General features: G+C 55.2%; 1 protein-coding gene across 11 annotated transcripts in view; it reads right to left on the bottom strand.

Moving 5' to 3' along the window:
* The window catches only part of STRA6 (signaling receptor and transporter of retinol STRA6), a 40,193-nt gene that overhangs the window by 6,972 nt on the left and 21,084 nt on the right, over window positions 1-12,137 (bottom strand). For 10 of the 11 annotated variants that reach the window (XM_036028028.1, XM_036028020.1, XM_036028023.1 and 7 more), the window contains 10 exons: window positions 9,424-9,490; window positions 9,097-9,182; window positions 7,846-7,985; window positions 7,168-7,191; window positions 6,818-6,984; window positions 5,300-5,422; window positions 3,122-3,189; window positions 2,911-2,987; window positions 2,556-2,617; window positions 1,474-1,636 (listed from right to left, as the gene is read on the bottom strand). In XM_036028028.1, the coding sequence (XP_035883921.1) occupies window positions 1,474-1,636; window positions 2,556-2,617; window positions 2,911-2,987; window positions 3,122-3,189; window positions 5,300-5,422; window positions 6,818-6,984; window positions 7,168-7,191; window positions 7,846-7,985; window positions 9,097-9,182; window positions 9,424-9,490 (977 nt within the window). The remainder of the gene's footprint in view (window positions 1-1,473; window positions 1,637-2,555; window positions 2,618-2,910; window positions 2,988-3,121; window positions 3,190-5,299; window positions 5,423-6,817; window positions 6,985-7,167; window positions 7,192-7,845; window positions 7,986-9,096; window positions 9,183-9,423; window positions 9,491-12,137) is intronic. The other variant, XM_036028002.1, reaches the window with a different exon arrangement.

The following is a 12,137-nucleotide window of genomic DNA, read 5'->3' as shown; positions in this document are numbered from 1 at the left end:
TTTAGGTGAACAACTGTTTCAGAAACCTGAACCTCCCTGCCTGTCCTGGGCTCGCTCCTCCAGTGGCAGGGGGTGGCACTTTTCTGCAAGGTAAAGCTGGAAGAAAGCTCTGAGCATGCACAGCTTTGCCCTTTCCAGCTGCCCGTCAGGAGCCAGCTCAGCACCAGCCAAGGTTCATTCAGACCATTTCTGCCAGAAGATGGAGAGCCTGCCTGCTGAGCCCGCCCGGGGCCTAGGGCCTGGCCTTTGACCTCCATCTATATCCTGTTCCTCTCTTCATTTGGTTTCAAACTTGTGTCCCTCCTAACCCTAGTGCCCGTAAGATCTTCCTGTGTTTTGCCTCCTCTGGGACACTGCACCTGCTCCGCTATGGGACCTTCTGTGTGGACCCACTCATCTTCCCCAGTCAGATCCAGGGCCTCAAGGACAAGATTCCTTTGTTACTTCAGCACCACTTTGCAGACAGAAAATTTGAGATCCAGAGAAGGGAAGTGTCTTGCCCAGGGACACTGCTAGTCAGTGATGGAGCAGAAATTCTAATCTAGTCTGCCCAACTCAGTGTGAAGTTTCTGTGAACAACGCCAGGCTTACTAACCGGTAAGGTGCCAGGGAAGAAGGTGGGCAGCCTTCAAACAGGCTCTCAGAGCTCAGACAGCATTGGCTCCTTAGTCTAAGAACAGGCCAAAGGGCGCCAAGCTTGGATATAATCTCAGTTCCAATACGGCTTGCCGGCTGCTCTGGACTTTTATCTAATGCCCCTGGGCCTCAGTTGCCCTCACCTGGGAGCTAGGAGAGTGAACACTGCTGTCTGACTTTGCATCTGAGAAGATCCACAGTGGGAGCCTTTGGGCTTGGAAACTACAGCATGCGATGATAGATGCCAGGTGTAATGAGTAGAAGCAGAATCCTCTGCCCTGGACACATTACTTCCTGCCTTCCACCCTTGATTTCCTGCTCTGATCGATGGCATCAGTGATGTTAACCTAATGGAGCTGCTATGAGGTCTGTGCTTGGATGCGGGCCGATGTGAGCCATGTCTACTCCTGCCTGTGCCCAGATCACAGCCAACTTGGAAAATCTCCCTGGAGATGTCACCTCAGCCCACCCAGCTCCGTCCCACATTTCCACCTCCTCTCTTCCTCCCCCACCCTCAGCAAAGGTCCCTGAGGCTGTCCCCTCAGCTCTAACACACCATGGCCTTCCCCATCTTCAGCCTGCAGAGCTGGGAAAAGACATTGGGGGTGAAGGTGAGAGACACACACAAACTGACAAGAGGCTGCTGAGATGACGCCTTCAGGTCTCAGACTTGGGACTGGAAGCTGCAACACCCTCCCCTCCAATTTGGAGATGAGGCTGTCAAGACCCAGAGAAGGAAGGAGTGTGCCCGAGGGCATGCTGCTCAGGCGTCCCACCCAGCTCATATACGCCCACCCAGGCCTGCGGGGAACCGGCGGGGGGGGGGGGGGGCCTCACCTTCCAGAGCCCACAGATGGTGCTTCACCAGCTTCACCACCTCCTGCCTGTCCTCTGAAAGCACAACCCCGAAGCCGGCCAGCAGGTAGGAGACATCTGTGGTGATCCCCGCTCTCACCTTCTGGATGGTGGGTACCACAGCCACCAGCAGCAGCAGGGCCACCTGGAAGAACCCCAGAATGAAGGCACCAGGGCCTAGCTATGCTGAGACAGGCACTCCTGCCCCAGGGAAAGTGTCTTCTGAGTTGCAGGGGAGACTTCAGGGCAGCACACTGGCTGCACACATGTTGCCAGCACCCACCAGCGCTCTGCCCTGCCCTCAAGAGCAGCATGTGCTCCTTCATGCCTCCGGTCAGCATGTTACAGACGGATCCAATTCTAGCCTAACAGGCCACAGGTACACTTCCAGGCAACACAACTGTGTATACCTGTCTGTCAATCTGTCAATCATCTATCTAAAATTCAGAATATAAAATTTTCAATTTTTCCAAGTTGGAGAAAGCAAAGTTCCTGTAAGTGAGCAGAAGCACTGAAGCTGGGCAGGTCTGGATTCAGACCTGGGCTGCCCTGAGATATCAGCTGTAGGGACTTGGCCAATCAAATCCCTCTCTCTGAGCCTCAATTTCTCCCATCAGTAAAATGGAGAAAAATCATACCTACCTCCTGAGATTTGGGTTTGTTTGTTTGTTAGGGGTGGCGGGGATGGTGGTAGGGACGGTGGGGATTTATCAAACACATTTTTCCCTAAATCTTCCCAACTTCCCAAAGAAGAAGTTAATTTCCTCCATTTTTAGCTGAGCCAGTGGGTTTAAGGATGTTGAGTAATGTGTGCAGGGTCACATAGGCGGTAAATAATGGAGCTCGGATTTTAACCCTTGTTTATACGACTCCAAAACTCATGCTCTGACTCTGTGTGAGCCCAGCGAGAGTTAACACCTCCCTCCTCTGGGTAGGCCAGTGTCCCCAAGACATCAGAAGCAGCTGGACAGGACTGTGGGTCACACTTTTGGACAGGCGAGCTGGGCCTGAAGCATCCAGGCTTGGGAGTCCAGAGGCAAATGCACTGCAGAGGCAGGACATACCTGGTAGATGGCCGTTCCTGTCAGGGTGGCTGAAAGCACGAGCTTCAGGGGAAGTCGGAACCCTGCAGTCCCCAAAAAGGGGGATATGGTGAGCCGAGCACCACCCAGGCCCCAGAGCCCCCATCCCTCCCCAGGGGCCCAGGAAAAGAGCCACAGCTCACAGAAACCTGAGCCACCAAGACCAGGCCAGGCCAGGCCAGGCCAGGTCAAGGGCTTCCCCTTGTCCCAAGCTGGGGCTGTTCTTCCTAATGACAGGGTTCTGGGGTTTGAAGTTTCTGACCTGCCACTGTGGCTGTTTTGTGCACAGGAGGGGGAGGTCACCTGTCAGTCTCAACCTCAGCACCCACCTCCATACCTTGCTGTGGAGTATAGACATAATGTCTGATGCAGATCCAGGCCTGAGACAGGAAGCCATGCTTGGAGGCAGGGGAGCTGCAGAAAGGCCCAGGGGGTGAAGGGGACTCAGGGTGGCCCCTTCCCTGAGCCTCAGAATTTGATTCATCCCCCACCAGCCTGCCCAGCGCCAGCCCTGCCCAATGGCCCAGAAGGTATGCCTAGAACCTCACCTGCTCCTCAGCTTCTTCAGGCAAAGGAGGGTCCTCAGGTATTCCTCGGGGTAGCTACTCTGCAGCCTCTGTGGGGACAGAGAGATGAGACTTGCCTGGAGCCATCCCCGGGAACCTGGCTCAGGGTACCAGAGTGGGCACCTGGTAGGTGCTCCACAAAAACCTCTTGGTTGTGGAGAATTGCAAAGAAGGGCCAAGCTGTGGGACAAGGCCCAAGTTCCCCAAGGCTGCCCTTTCCTCCTCCACAAATACAAGACTAATTGATCTCCTGTCTAAAAACACTTGATGCTGGGGAGTTCTTCCTGAGGTCTAGCTCCAACCCTCTCCTGCTCTACTCAGTCACATCTCATCATTGTTTCCCTCTCGGCTCTCCGACCTCTGCTAACAGAGACCGGGGCATGGGGCACAGGGAGCCCATGTCCCATGGGCACATCCCCAATCAGGATACAGGATGGGGCCATTCCAGGTCAGACGCCCCAGGCCTTTCCCTCTACTCAAGGGAGGTCACAGGGGTGACAGGATTTGTCTAAACCACATTCCAGACCTTAAAACTGACTGCCAAGTGGCAGAGACCCATGGGAACAAGTCCCTGCTCCCATCATTAGGAGAATATAGGCCATTGTCACCTGTTACCATAGCAACCCTGGGGTCCAGGGCAGGTGTGAGTCAGCTCAAAGCTTAACTGTGTCCTTTGAGGCTTAACTAAGGGCTAAAGAGGATTTTACTTCTCCTAAGTTTCTCAAGAGGAAAGGCATGCAATGGGGTGAGAGGCGAGGCAGAGAAGATGCCTGGAAGAGGGAGAGGAATTCGGCAAGGCAGAGCCATGCCTGGTGCAGTGTGTTTCCTGGGAAGCTGGTCCCCTCTTCTCATCCAGATGAGGGGTCAACAGGCTTCCTTAGAGGATCAGGAGGCAGTAGTGAAAAATAGAACTCTGCTGCTGCTACCTGAGAGCCAAACCCTGTCAGGTGAGCCCATGGAGACCTAGGGTGGCCCCTGGATAACGTGAGCCCACTCCGGCCTCTTCTCCCCTCCCCCTCCATCCCTCCTCAGGGTTCAGTCCCAGCTCCTCTCCTGAGCTCCGGGGCCATGAGGCCCGGCTGCCCACCAGACCCTTAAAATCCACACCTGCATAACTGTCCAGGGTCCCCTGCACTTCTGCTCTCATCCAGCGTTCCGTGTTAGCAACTGGCACCACCGCCTCCCTGCTCTCCGTCCTAGATGCCGCCCTCCAAGTCTTTCCTTCACCCTCCCCCGATGAAGGAAGAGTGATCAGCCTTTCTCAAGGGCCTCTGTGGAGCGATTTCCTCTTCCTCCTCTCTCCCCAGGAAATGTATTTGACCCCACCTCCACCTGCACCCCCATGCACTTGGATGCGCCCCTACTGCACTTTTCACATTGCTGTCACAGAGGCTGCTGGATCCATCCCCGCCTGCACACTGGCACTCCTGAGGGCGGGACAATCAGTCAGCTCCAAGCCCACAGCACCCAGCCCTGGGCCTGGCCCTTGATGGGCCCTCAGAAGGCTTCTTAGTAAGGTGACCATATCTTGTAAGACTTCTTTTGTGACAGAAAAAAATTTGCTGAGTGTTTATTTTGTGTTAAGAACTGCCAGGTATGGCAAATCAGCATGAACAAAACAGATGCAACCCACCTCTGCCCTTTGCTCATGCTCTTTCCTGTGCTACAGCGCCTTCTCCTTACCTCTCCCCATCCCAGATCCTGCCTGTCCTCCAGGCCCCTGCTCAAGTCTACCTCCTTCAGGAAGCCCCCCCACTTTATCTGATATTATCTAACCGAGTGTTGATTCAGAATGCAATTCTTCCCTGAGTGCTTCCTGGATTGCGTCAGCCTCTGCAGAGTTCCTAGCAGGGAACCCTGACCTGAGACTCCTGACCTGTCTCAATTCTCCAGCTGGAGCCCAGGGGTTCAGAACCAGAGCTACGACTTACTGTCTCTGGCCCAGTTCTCCTTTGTTGAGTCCCTGCAGTGCACATAGCTTGGTGCCCTAGGCATCCTGGGTGCCATCCCAGGGCCTGGCCTAGCCTTTGCCTGGGAAGGAGGACTAACTAGTTACTTGGCAACTCAGCAAACCTTTTCTGAAACCTGTGACATGCTGGGTCCTCCACTAAGCATCACAGGGAAGCAACAGACAGGGGGAGCCCAGCCCAGCCCCTTTACCTCGGAGCCCACTCTGGTCCTACGGCTGAAGCTTCTCACAAACTGCACAGGGTACCAAAGGCTCAGGAATCCAAGACCCAGAAGGAGAGGCACGGAAGCCAGCAGGGAATAGTACTTGTAGATCTGGACAGACAGACAGACACCAGAATCACCTATGTTCTGCCTTTCTTCTCCAATCAAAGGCCAGGATCCATTTCCCTTCCCGCCTTACCCTGGACACTAAGGGTGGTCTGGGGTGCCATAGGAAGGGTTCTGGTTCTATCACCACCCACCTACCCCCAACTAGAGCCACTCAGGACAGCCATTCCCACTTCCCCTTCTCAGGCCCTGCAAAGATGCCTGCCCCTCCCCCAGGCCCTGGGCTCTCTTGGCCCTTAGAGGAGCCCAAAGGAGGAGGTTATATAATCCCCTCTTCCCCACCCAGGGGGCTGCAGCAAGGCCCGAAACAGGGACAAACTCTTCCTGTGTTCCTATGTTCCTAGCACTTTGGATGCAGGCCCCTGACAATTAGACAAAGGCCTAATTTAGTCCATGCACAGTTTGTAACCTGGCCATCATGGAAGGGCGTGCCCTGCCTCTGGTGTTGAGGCCTTTGTCCCTGAACTCCTAGGGCTGGGCCCCGCACACATTCATCCATTCATTTGCTATTCACTACCTTTTATTGAGAGCTTAGTGCGTGCCAGGTCCTGGGTGGTAAACAGAGACTGATCAAGTCCCTCCTCTCAGAGAAACCAGCTAATCTTCACCTCTACCTGGGGGTTCTGTGATATCGACTCCCTTTACAGGAGGGAAACTGAGTCTCAGGAAGGTGACATGCTTCCCTCAAAGCACTTAGCACCACGTGGCATCATTTTTGTGCATTTGTTTGTTTGTTTATAATGTCTCTTCTTCTGAAATGGCAGCTCTTATGATGCCAGGGTCTTTGTCTGCGCTGTTCATAGCCATATTCCAGTGCCCGGGAATGTCCCTGGTACAGACTATGTGCTTCAGATATGTTTGATGAATAAATGAATGGATGAGAGAGTGAATGAATGAAGCCAGATTCAAATTTGGGTTGCTTGAATTCAAAGTTTACAGCTCCACCCTTTGGGCTCTAGACTGAGCAGCCTCACACCCCCAGCTGGCAACCAGTGAAACAGGTAAGGGTTGGAATTCTCTTTTTAGCCCTGTGAGACCATCTCCCCCCTCAGTGCTTGCCGTCCTCCATCAGTCTCCACTCCCACTCCAGCCTGGCCAACAGAAGGCTAGGGGATCAACAATGTGGAGGATTTTAGACTTCCTTTTCCTCCTCCTCTGCCCCTGCCCCCCCACCCCCTTCAGACTGGCAGTGCCTGAGGGCTGGCCCAGCTTCGTGGTCCCAGAATGGCAAGTGTTTAAAGGACTGGAATCCTGTGCACAGTAGAAGGCTGCAGGAGAGCCCAGGGTATGGAGATGAAAGGAGCCACGCTGAGGTCAGCAACTGCTCCGTGCCCCCTGCTCCATGCCCCCTGCTCTGGTCCATCATGAGTCAGTGGTTACCTTGGGTACCTCGGGACACTCTGCCCTCTGCCAGACCTGGACGCCAAAGTGAGCCCAGGACAGCACACTGCCAAGCAGGTGTGAGGCTTCATGCCTGACTGTGGCACAGGCAGCCAAGGAGTAGTAGAAGGCAGGGTAATAGAGCAGGGCCAGCATCTTCCAGGGCCCTGAAAGGCAAGACGGAAAGAGAGAAAATAATGGAGGGGCAGGTGTGGGCTGCTGAGTCCAGCTCACCCAGGCCTTTCTCATGTCTCCATCTTCCAAGCCTCTCAGCTAGTTCAGTGAGCAAGAGTCCTGTGCTCAAATCCAGGCTCTGACTAATGTCAGCTCTGTGATCTTGGGCCAGTTACCTCCTGGAGCCTCAGTTTCCCCATCTGTAACATGGAAATAATAGTACTAGATTAGCAAAGGCAAAATGAAGAGGTCTGTGTACAATGCTCAGCATGGTGCCTAAGTTTGTACCGAAGATACAAGCTACTACTTTATTATTGCTTCCTTCTGTGACCCTCAGCATCCTTCACTATATTGTGGGGCTTAATGTCCACACCCACACTGTATGGAGTCACTGTGAAGATCGATGATCTAAGGAGGTCATGTCACAGGACAGTGGCCCTTGTCAGTGGCAGCTGTCCTTATTACCATCACCTCCTTGAGCCCAGATCAGTTCTCCTGGGCCCCTCTTTGCAGCTCTCCCCAGCCTCCTCCATTCTCGAAGGGGCTGGGCTACCTGGGGGACTTAGCCCGTGCCCACGAACAAGGGAGTTCCCTCCCTCCTCAGGTAGGGTTTGCACGAGAACAGAGGAAGCAAAGAGGGCGGCACTGACCCAGTGGCTGGGACCAACAAATGGAGGATTCAGGCATTGTGGAGGGCCGTGGGAAGAGTAAGGGGACAGTGTCTTCTTGGCAGTGACTCATGAATGGAATGGGAATCAACGTGGCTCACTACAGAAGAGCTCTCCCCCAATGGTCCAGATTCCCTCCCCAACCCCGGCCCGTCAGGCCAGGCTCAGACCTCAGCTGCTATGTACCTTGGCTGGATGGTGAGGTCAGGGTTGGGAAGGGCAGAGGGGCCTCAGCCAGGAGCAGCAGACACAGGGAGCTGAAGAGGACCATGAAGATAGCAGCAGGCACAGTCCAGGGCCCATCCGCAGCCAAGAAATCCACAGGGCTGGTGCAGGGGCAGGGACAGGGCAGGAGGGAGTTGCTCAGGCCCTGTACACCGTTACCTTGTGCCATGTTCCATGAACTGGGAAAGTAGAGTCAGGCCCACTTTCCAGATAGGGAAACAGAGGCCCTTTCTCCATTCACTCCACAGACATATGTGGAGTGCTTCCTTTGTACCAAGCTCTGGGCTCTGTGGCAGAGTGACTTGGAAATATCCTCTCCCCTGCCCCCTAACACGCACGCACATATACACACACACACACACACACACACACACGCACGCAGGAACAAGCCTGAGTACAGCTCCCTCCACCCATCCTGGTCGCTCCAGGAAACAGCTGCCTCCACACTAATTGGTCTGTCTGGGCTGGCAGATCTTCAGAGAGCTCAGGGAGTCACAACATCCTTGCATAACGGTCAACGCCCCAGGGCAGAGGGCAGACAGAGGGCACAGCTGTCCCAGGCATCGCCTCTCTGGGCTCAGGGCAGGCCACAAAGACCCCCTGCTTCTGGGGCCCAGCTTGCCCTCATGCCTTGACAGCTCCGTCCTGCTTCACTCTCCCTCAAGCCCTCCCCCAGGCAGGGCAAAAGCCCCAGCTCCCCACGAAACCGTCATGCAGAACCCACCTTGTTGTGGAGCCTCAGCCTGGGGTGTAAGGCCCCCTATACTGGGGCCCCACCCACCACCTCCCTCAGCCCTTCAGTCTCTCCCACACAAGCCTGACCAGTACATCTCCTCAGGGTCATCCCTGTCTCGGGCTCTGGGATTACAAGGCTGAAGAGTCAGGGGGAGGGTCTCCCAGAAACCTGCCTTTAGCATCAGGGTCCCAAGGAAGCCCCCAGGGGCCGCCTGACCAAGCGGGTCCTGGAGCCAGGCCCTGGTGGGCTCTCGGCTCTCTGGGGTTTGGAACAAAAGCAGGTGGGCTGGAGTGGGTTCCTTTCCTTCCCTCTGGGGGTCCCGACTAAACCTGGAGGTCTGGGTAGAGGTGGAGAGAACCTCGGGCTGAGAGAAGAGAGGGTACCCTGAGGCCAAAGCTGGCTTCTAGGATGTAACAAATCACCGCCATCCCCCTGCTGGGCGCCCTGAGTGGGGGTGTCCAGGTCACAGCACCAACCTGGGCAGCCAAGGCCTGCCGTGCCCACAGTGGGGCCGGAGCTGGCAGCGCCTCACCAGCACGGCCAGCAGCAGCAACACAACAATCTGCAAGGAGAGCACAGTGGAGGACTTGGGGTGCCCAGGCCTTCCCTGACGGCTTGACCTCAGCCCCCAGGAGGCCCCTATTCCCCAGTGCACGCTCACGCGGTATCTTAGGGACTGTGAGAACCCCCTCCCACATTTTGGGCTCCAGGCGCTCCCTTCATCAACCCCAGCAAGGAACACAAGTCACCCTGCCCAGGTTGGCAGCAGGGTACAAGCCAGTTTGGACTTAGGTGAGACTCACCGACAGCACAGCCAAGCAAGTGTGGAGGAGGCCGGGCGGCACACTGGGGTGGCAGGAGGGCACTACCCTGCAGATGGAGTGAAGGCTGGGTCACGCCTGGGTAGGGACCCGCAGCTATGCCACCAGGTCTGGGGTTCCAGGCTGTCCACACTGGGGCTCCTCCTCCCTCAGTCCTTTGATCTCTTACACAAGCCTGCGCAGTTCCTCGTTCTTGGGGTCATTTGGGGGGCGCTCATGCTTTTACGGCGTGCCAGCCCCATGCCAAGCTCTGAGGTTCCAGAGCTGAAGGACAGGGGTCTCCCAGGGGAAGACCTGGGAGAAACAATGGGCCAGCTGGGCTAAACCTCTCTTCTTTCTCACCCAGATCCTTCCTGTCCGTCAAGGCTCCCTCCTTCAGGAAGCCTTCACTTCCTCCCTCCCTCCTTCAGGAAGCCTCCCTGATTGCTCCAGGCCTCACAGAATTCTTCTCAGAACTGTGGCTGAGCATACTTCCCCAGTCAAACAACCAAGTGTTTGGCCCTACAATTTGCCCTCCCTCCACCGGTATCTGAGTTCAGTCTGTGTCTGACTGGAATGCTGTTCCTTGGTCCCTCAGGACTTACGTCTCTTCTCGTTTCTCTTTCATTAAGGGCTCCACGTGCAGCTGGGCGGGTTGCACACTGCACCAGAGTGCCCAGCAAGGGAGTGAGTGTGGTCTGAAATCCAGGCCACACTGTTCGTCAAGCCCTGCACCTACTGAGCTGCATGCATGTAAATGCGGGTCCCCTTCTCTAATTACCATAAAGGGTCCCTGTGGCCTGGTAGAGGACTGGCTCTCACCATAGCTGAGCAGAGATAGGCCCATGGTGGACACAAAGAGACTGACAGGCACAGTAAAGGCTTCTACTTCCACAGCTGGGTCATGAAAGAGAGAGTGGTAGGAGCCCTAAGCTCAGAACTGGACCTGGACTTGGGAGAGCAGACAGGACTGGGCCCCTGGGGAAGAGTAGGCCTCTGAGCCTGCCCTGCTGGAGCCTGGGGGGACACCCGTGCGGGCAAGAACAGCAAGGTGCTGCAGCTGAGCCCTCCCTGCCCAGGAAGCTCCCCTAACCACCTGGGCACAGTCCTGCTAAGTGACAAAATAAGGTTTCCAAGACCTCATCTGCAGGGTAAGCCCAGAGCCCTATGACTCCTCTGTAACAGCCTGGTCTCCCCCTGCTTTCCCTCAGGAAATCCCAGAGAGTGAGAAGCAGGAAAGAACCTGGTCACTGAGCTTGTCCTTGGGGTGAAGGGACAGAATAAGCCTGTTTTGCACAACTTCTTGGCCAGGGCAGAACTGGCATCTTCCCAAAGCAGAATTGTACTTATGGGTAGGGCAGGTGCCATGTAGGGGACCAGAGTCCCACTGTCAGAGCTCAGGCTTTATACCCCTTACTTCCGACACTGAGGCCCCTTACTCCAGCATATGGGGCAGGGGTTGGGTGAGGCAGGACCGGTCTCAGCCCCAAAAGCTCAGCCACCTTTCTGAGCCCTCTCAGCATGCATCTCCTCCCCTGACTAGGTCCTGCTCAAATGTGTCCCCTGGGCCAGCCAAGGCAGGGGCTCGCAAAATGTCCCCGCAATAGCCTGGCCACATTCCCATTCACCCCCAGGGATCTTCTCCAGGCCCTGTCTGGGGGAGCCTCTGGACCAGCCCCTTCTGTACCCCCCATCTACCTCTTAGCTCAGTTTAGCTGAGGCTCACAGACCCTCACATGACTGAGGTCTGAGGAACAGAAATTTGGCTGATGGCTCATGGGCCCACGCTTTGTGCTGTGGGCCAGACAGAATGGCACGGACACCGCCTCAGCAGGTGGGAGCCTGACCCTGAAAGAGGCACAAGCAGGTGCTAGAGGGTGCAGAGGAGGGAGGGAACCTCGGGGCAAGGTGTCAGAGGCAGTGGAATATGCTTCTAATTTGAAAGGTTCGTAGCATGTCTTTAGGCAGAGAAGGGAGAGGAAGCTCTGTGGAGAGGGGAGAGCACAGAGAAGCGGAGTGACAGGCAGTAGGTTATGTGGCTGGGGCTGGGCAAGTCTTCCGGCTCAAGAGCAGTCCAGAAGGGAGGCTGAGAGCAGATGACACAGGCGTGGGAAGTGCTAGGGAGCCACTAAGGGTCTTTGAGCAGGGCATCGTTCAGGATATTAGGAGATTTCTGTCGCTAGACTTGCATATAAATAACAGTGGTAACCAGTACTTACTAAGCATTGACTAAATACCAGCCACTGTTTGTTCCATGGATTAACTCAGTTGTTACCCAAGAGGTGTGCACTATTAGTATCCCCCTTGTGTAGACAAGAAGGTTAAGTCTCAGAGAGGCTAAGTATCTCGCCCAAACCACACAGCTAGTGAGGCGGCAGTCAGGATTTGAACTGAAGTAGTCTGGATCCAGCTCCTCATCTGACTGGGAGATGAGTTAAGTTGAACCATATAAAATAGCCATTTCTGTACATCAAAAACAGTCAAATGTCAACATTTTCAAATGGTTCAGCATACGCAGTCCCTGGGGAGTGGAAATGGCAGGCGGCATTTCAGAGGTATGAGTGTTTAGGAAGAAGAATTTACACGCCTCGATGCGGAGGAGCAGAGGGAAGGCACATTTCCAGAATGACTGTAGGGGTTTGGGCCTTATTTCAAGACAGGGAGTAAGCACCAGAGTTCAGTGTAGCCCTAGGAGCTGAGACTTGGTCTTGGACACC

This window comes from Phyllostomus discolor, chromosome 1 (assembly GCF_004126475.2).
Source record: "Phyllostomus discolor isolate MPI-MPIP mPhyDis1 chromosome 1, mPhyDis1.pri.v3, whole genome shotgun sequence".
NCBI lineage: Eukaryota > Metazoa > Chordata > Mammalia > Chiroptera > Phyllostomidae > Phyllostomus > Phyllostomus discolor.
Note: the sequence above shows the minus strand (reverse complement) of the source record. Positions and strands in the feature narration are given on the sequence as shown.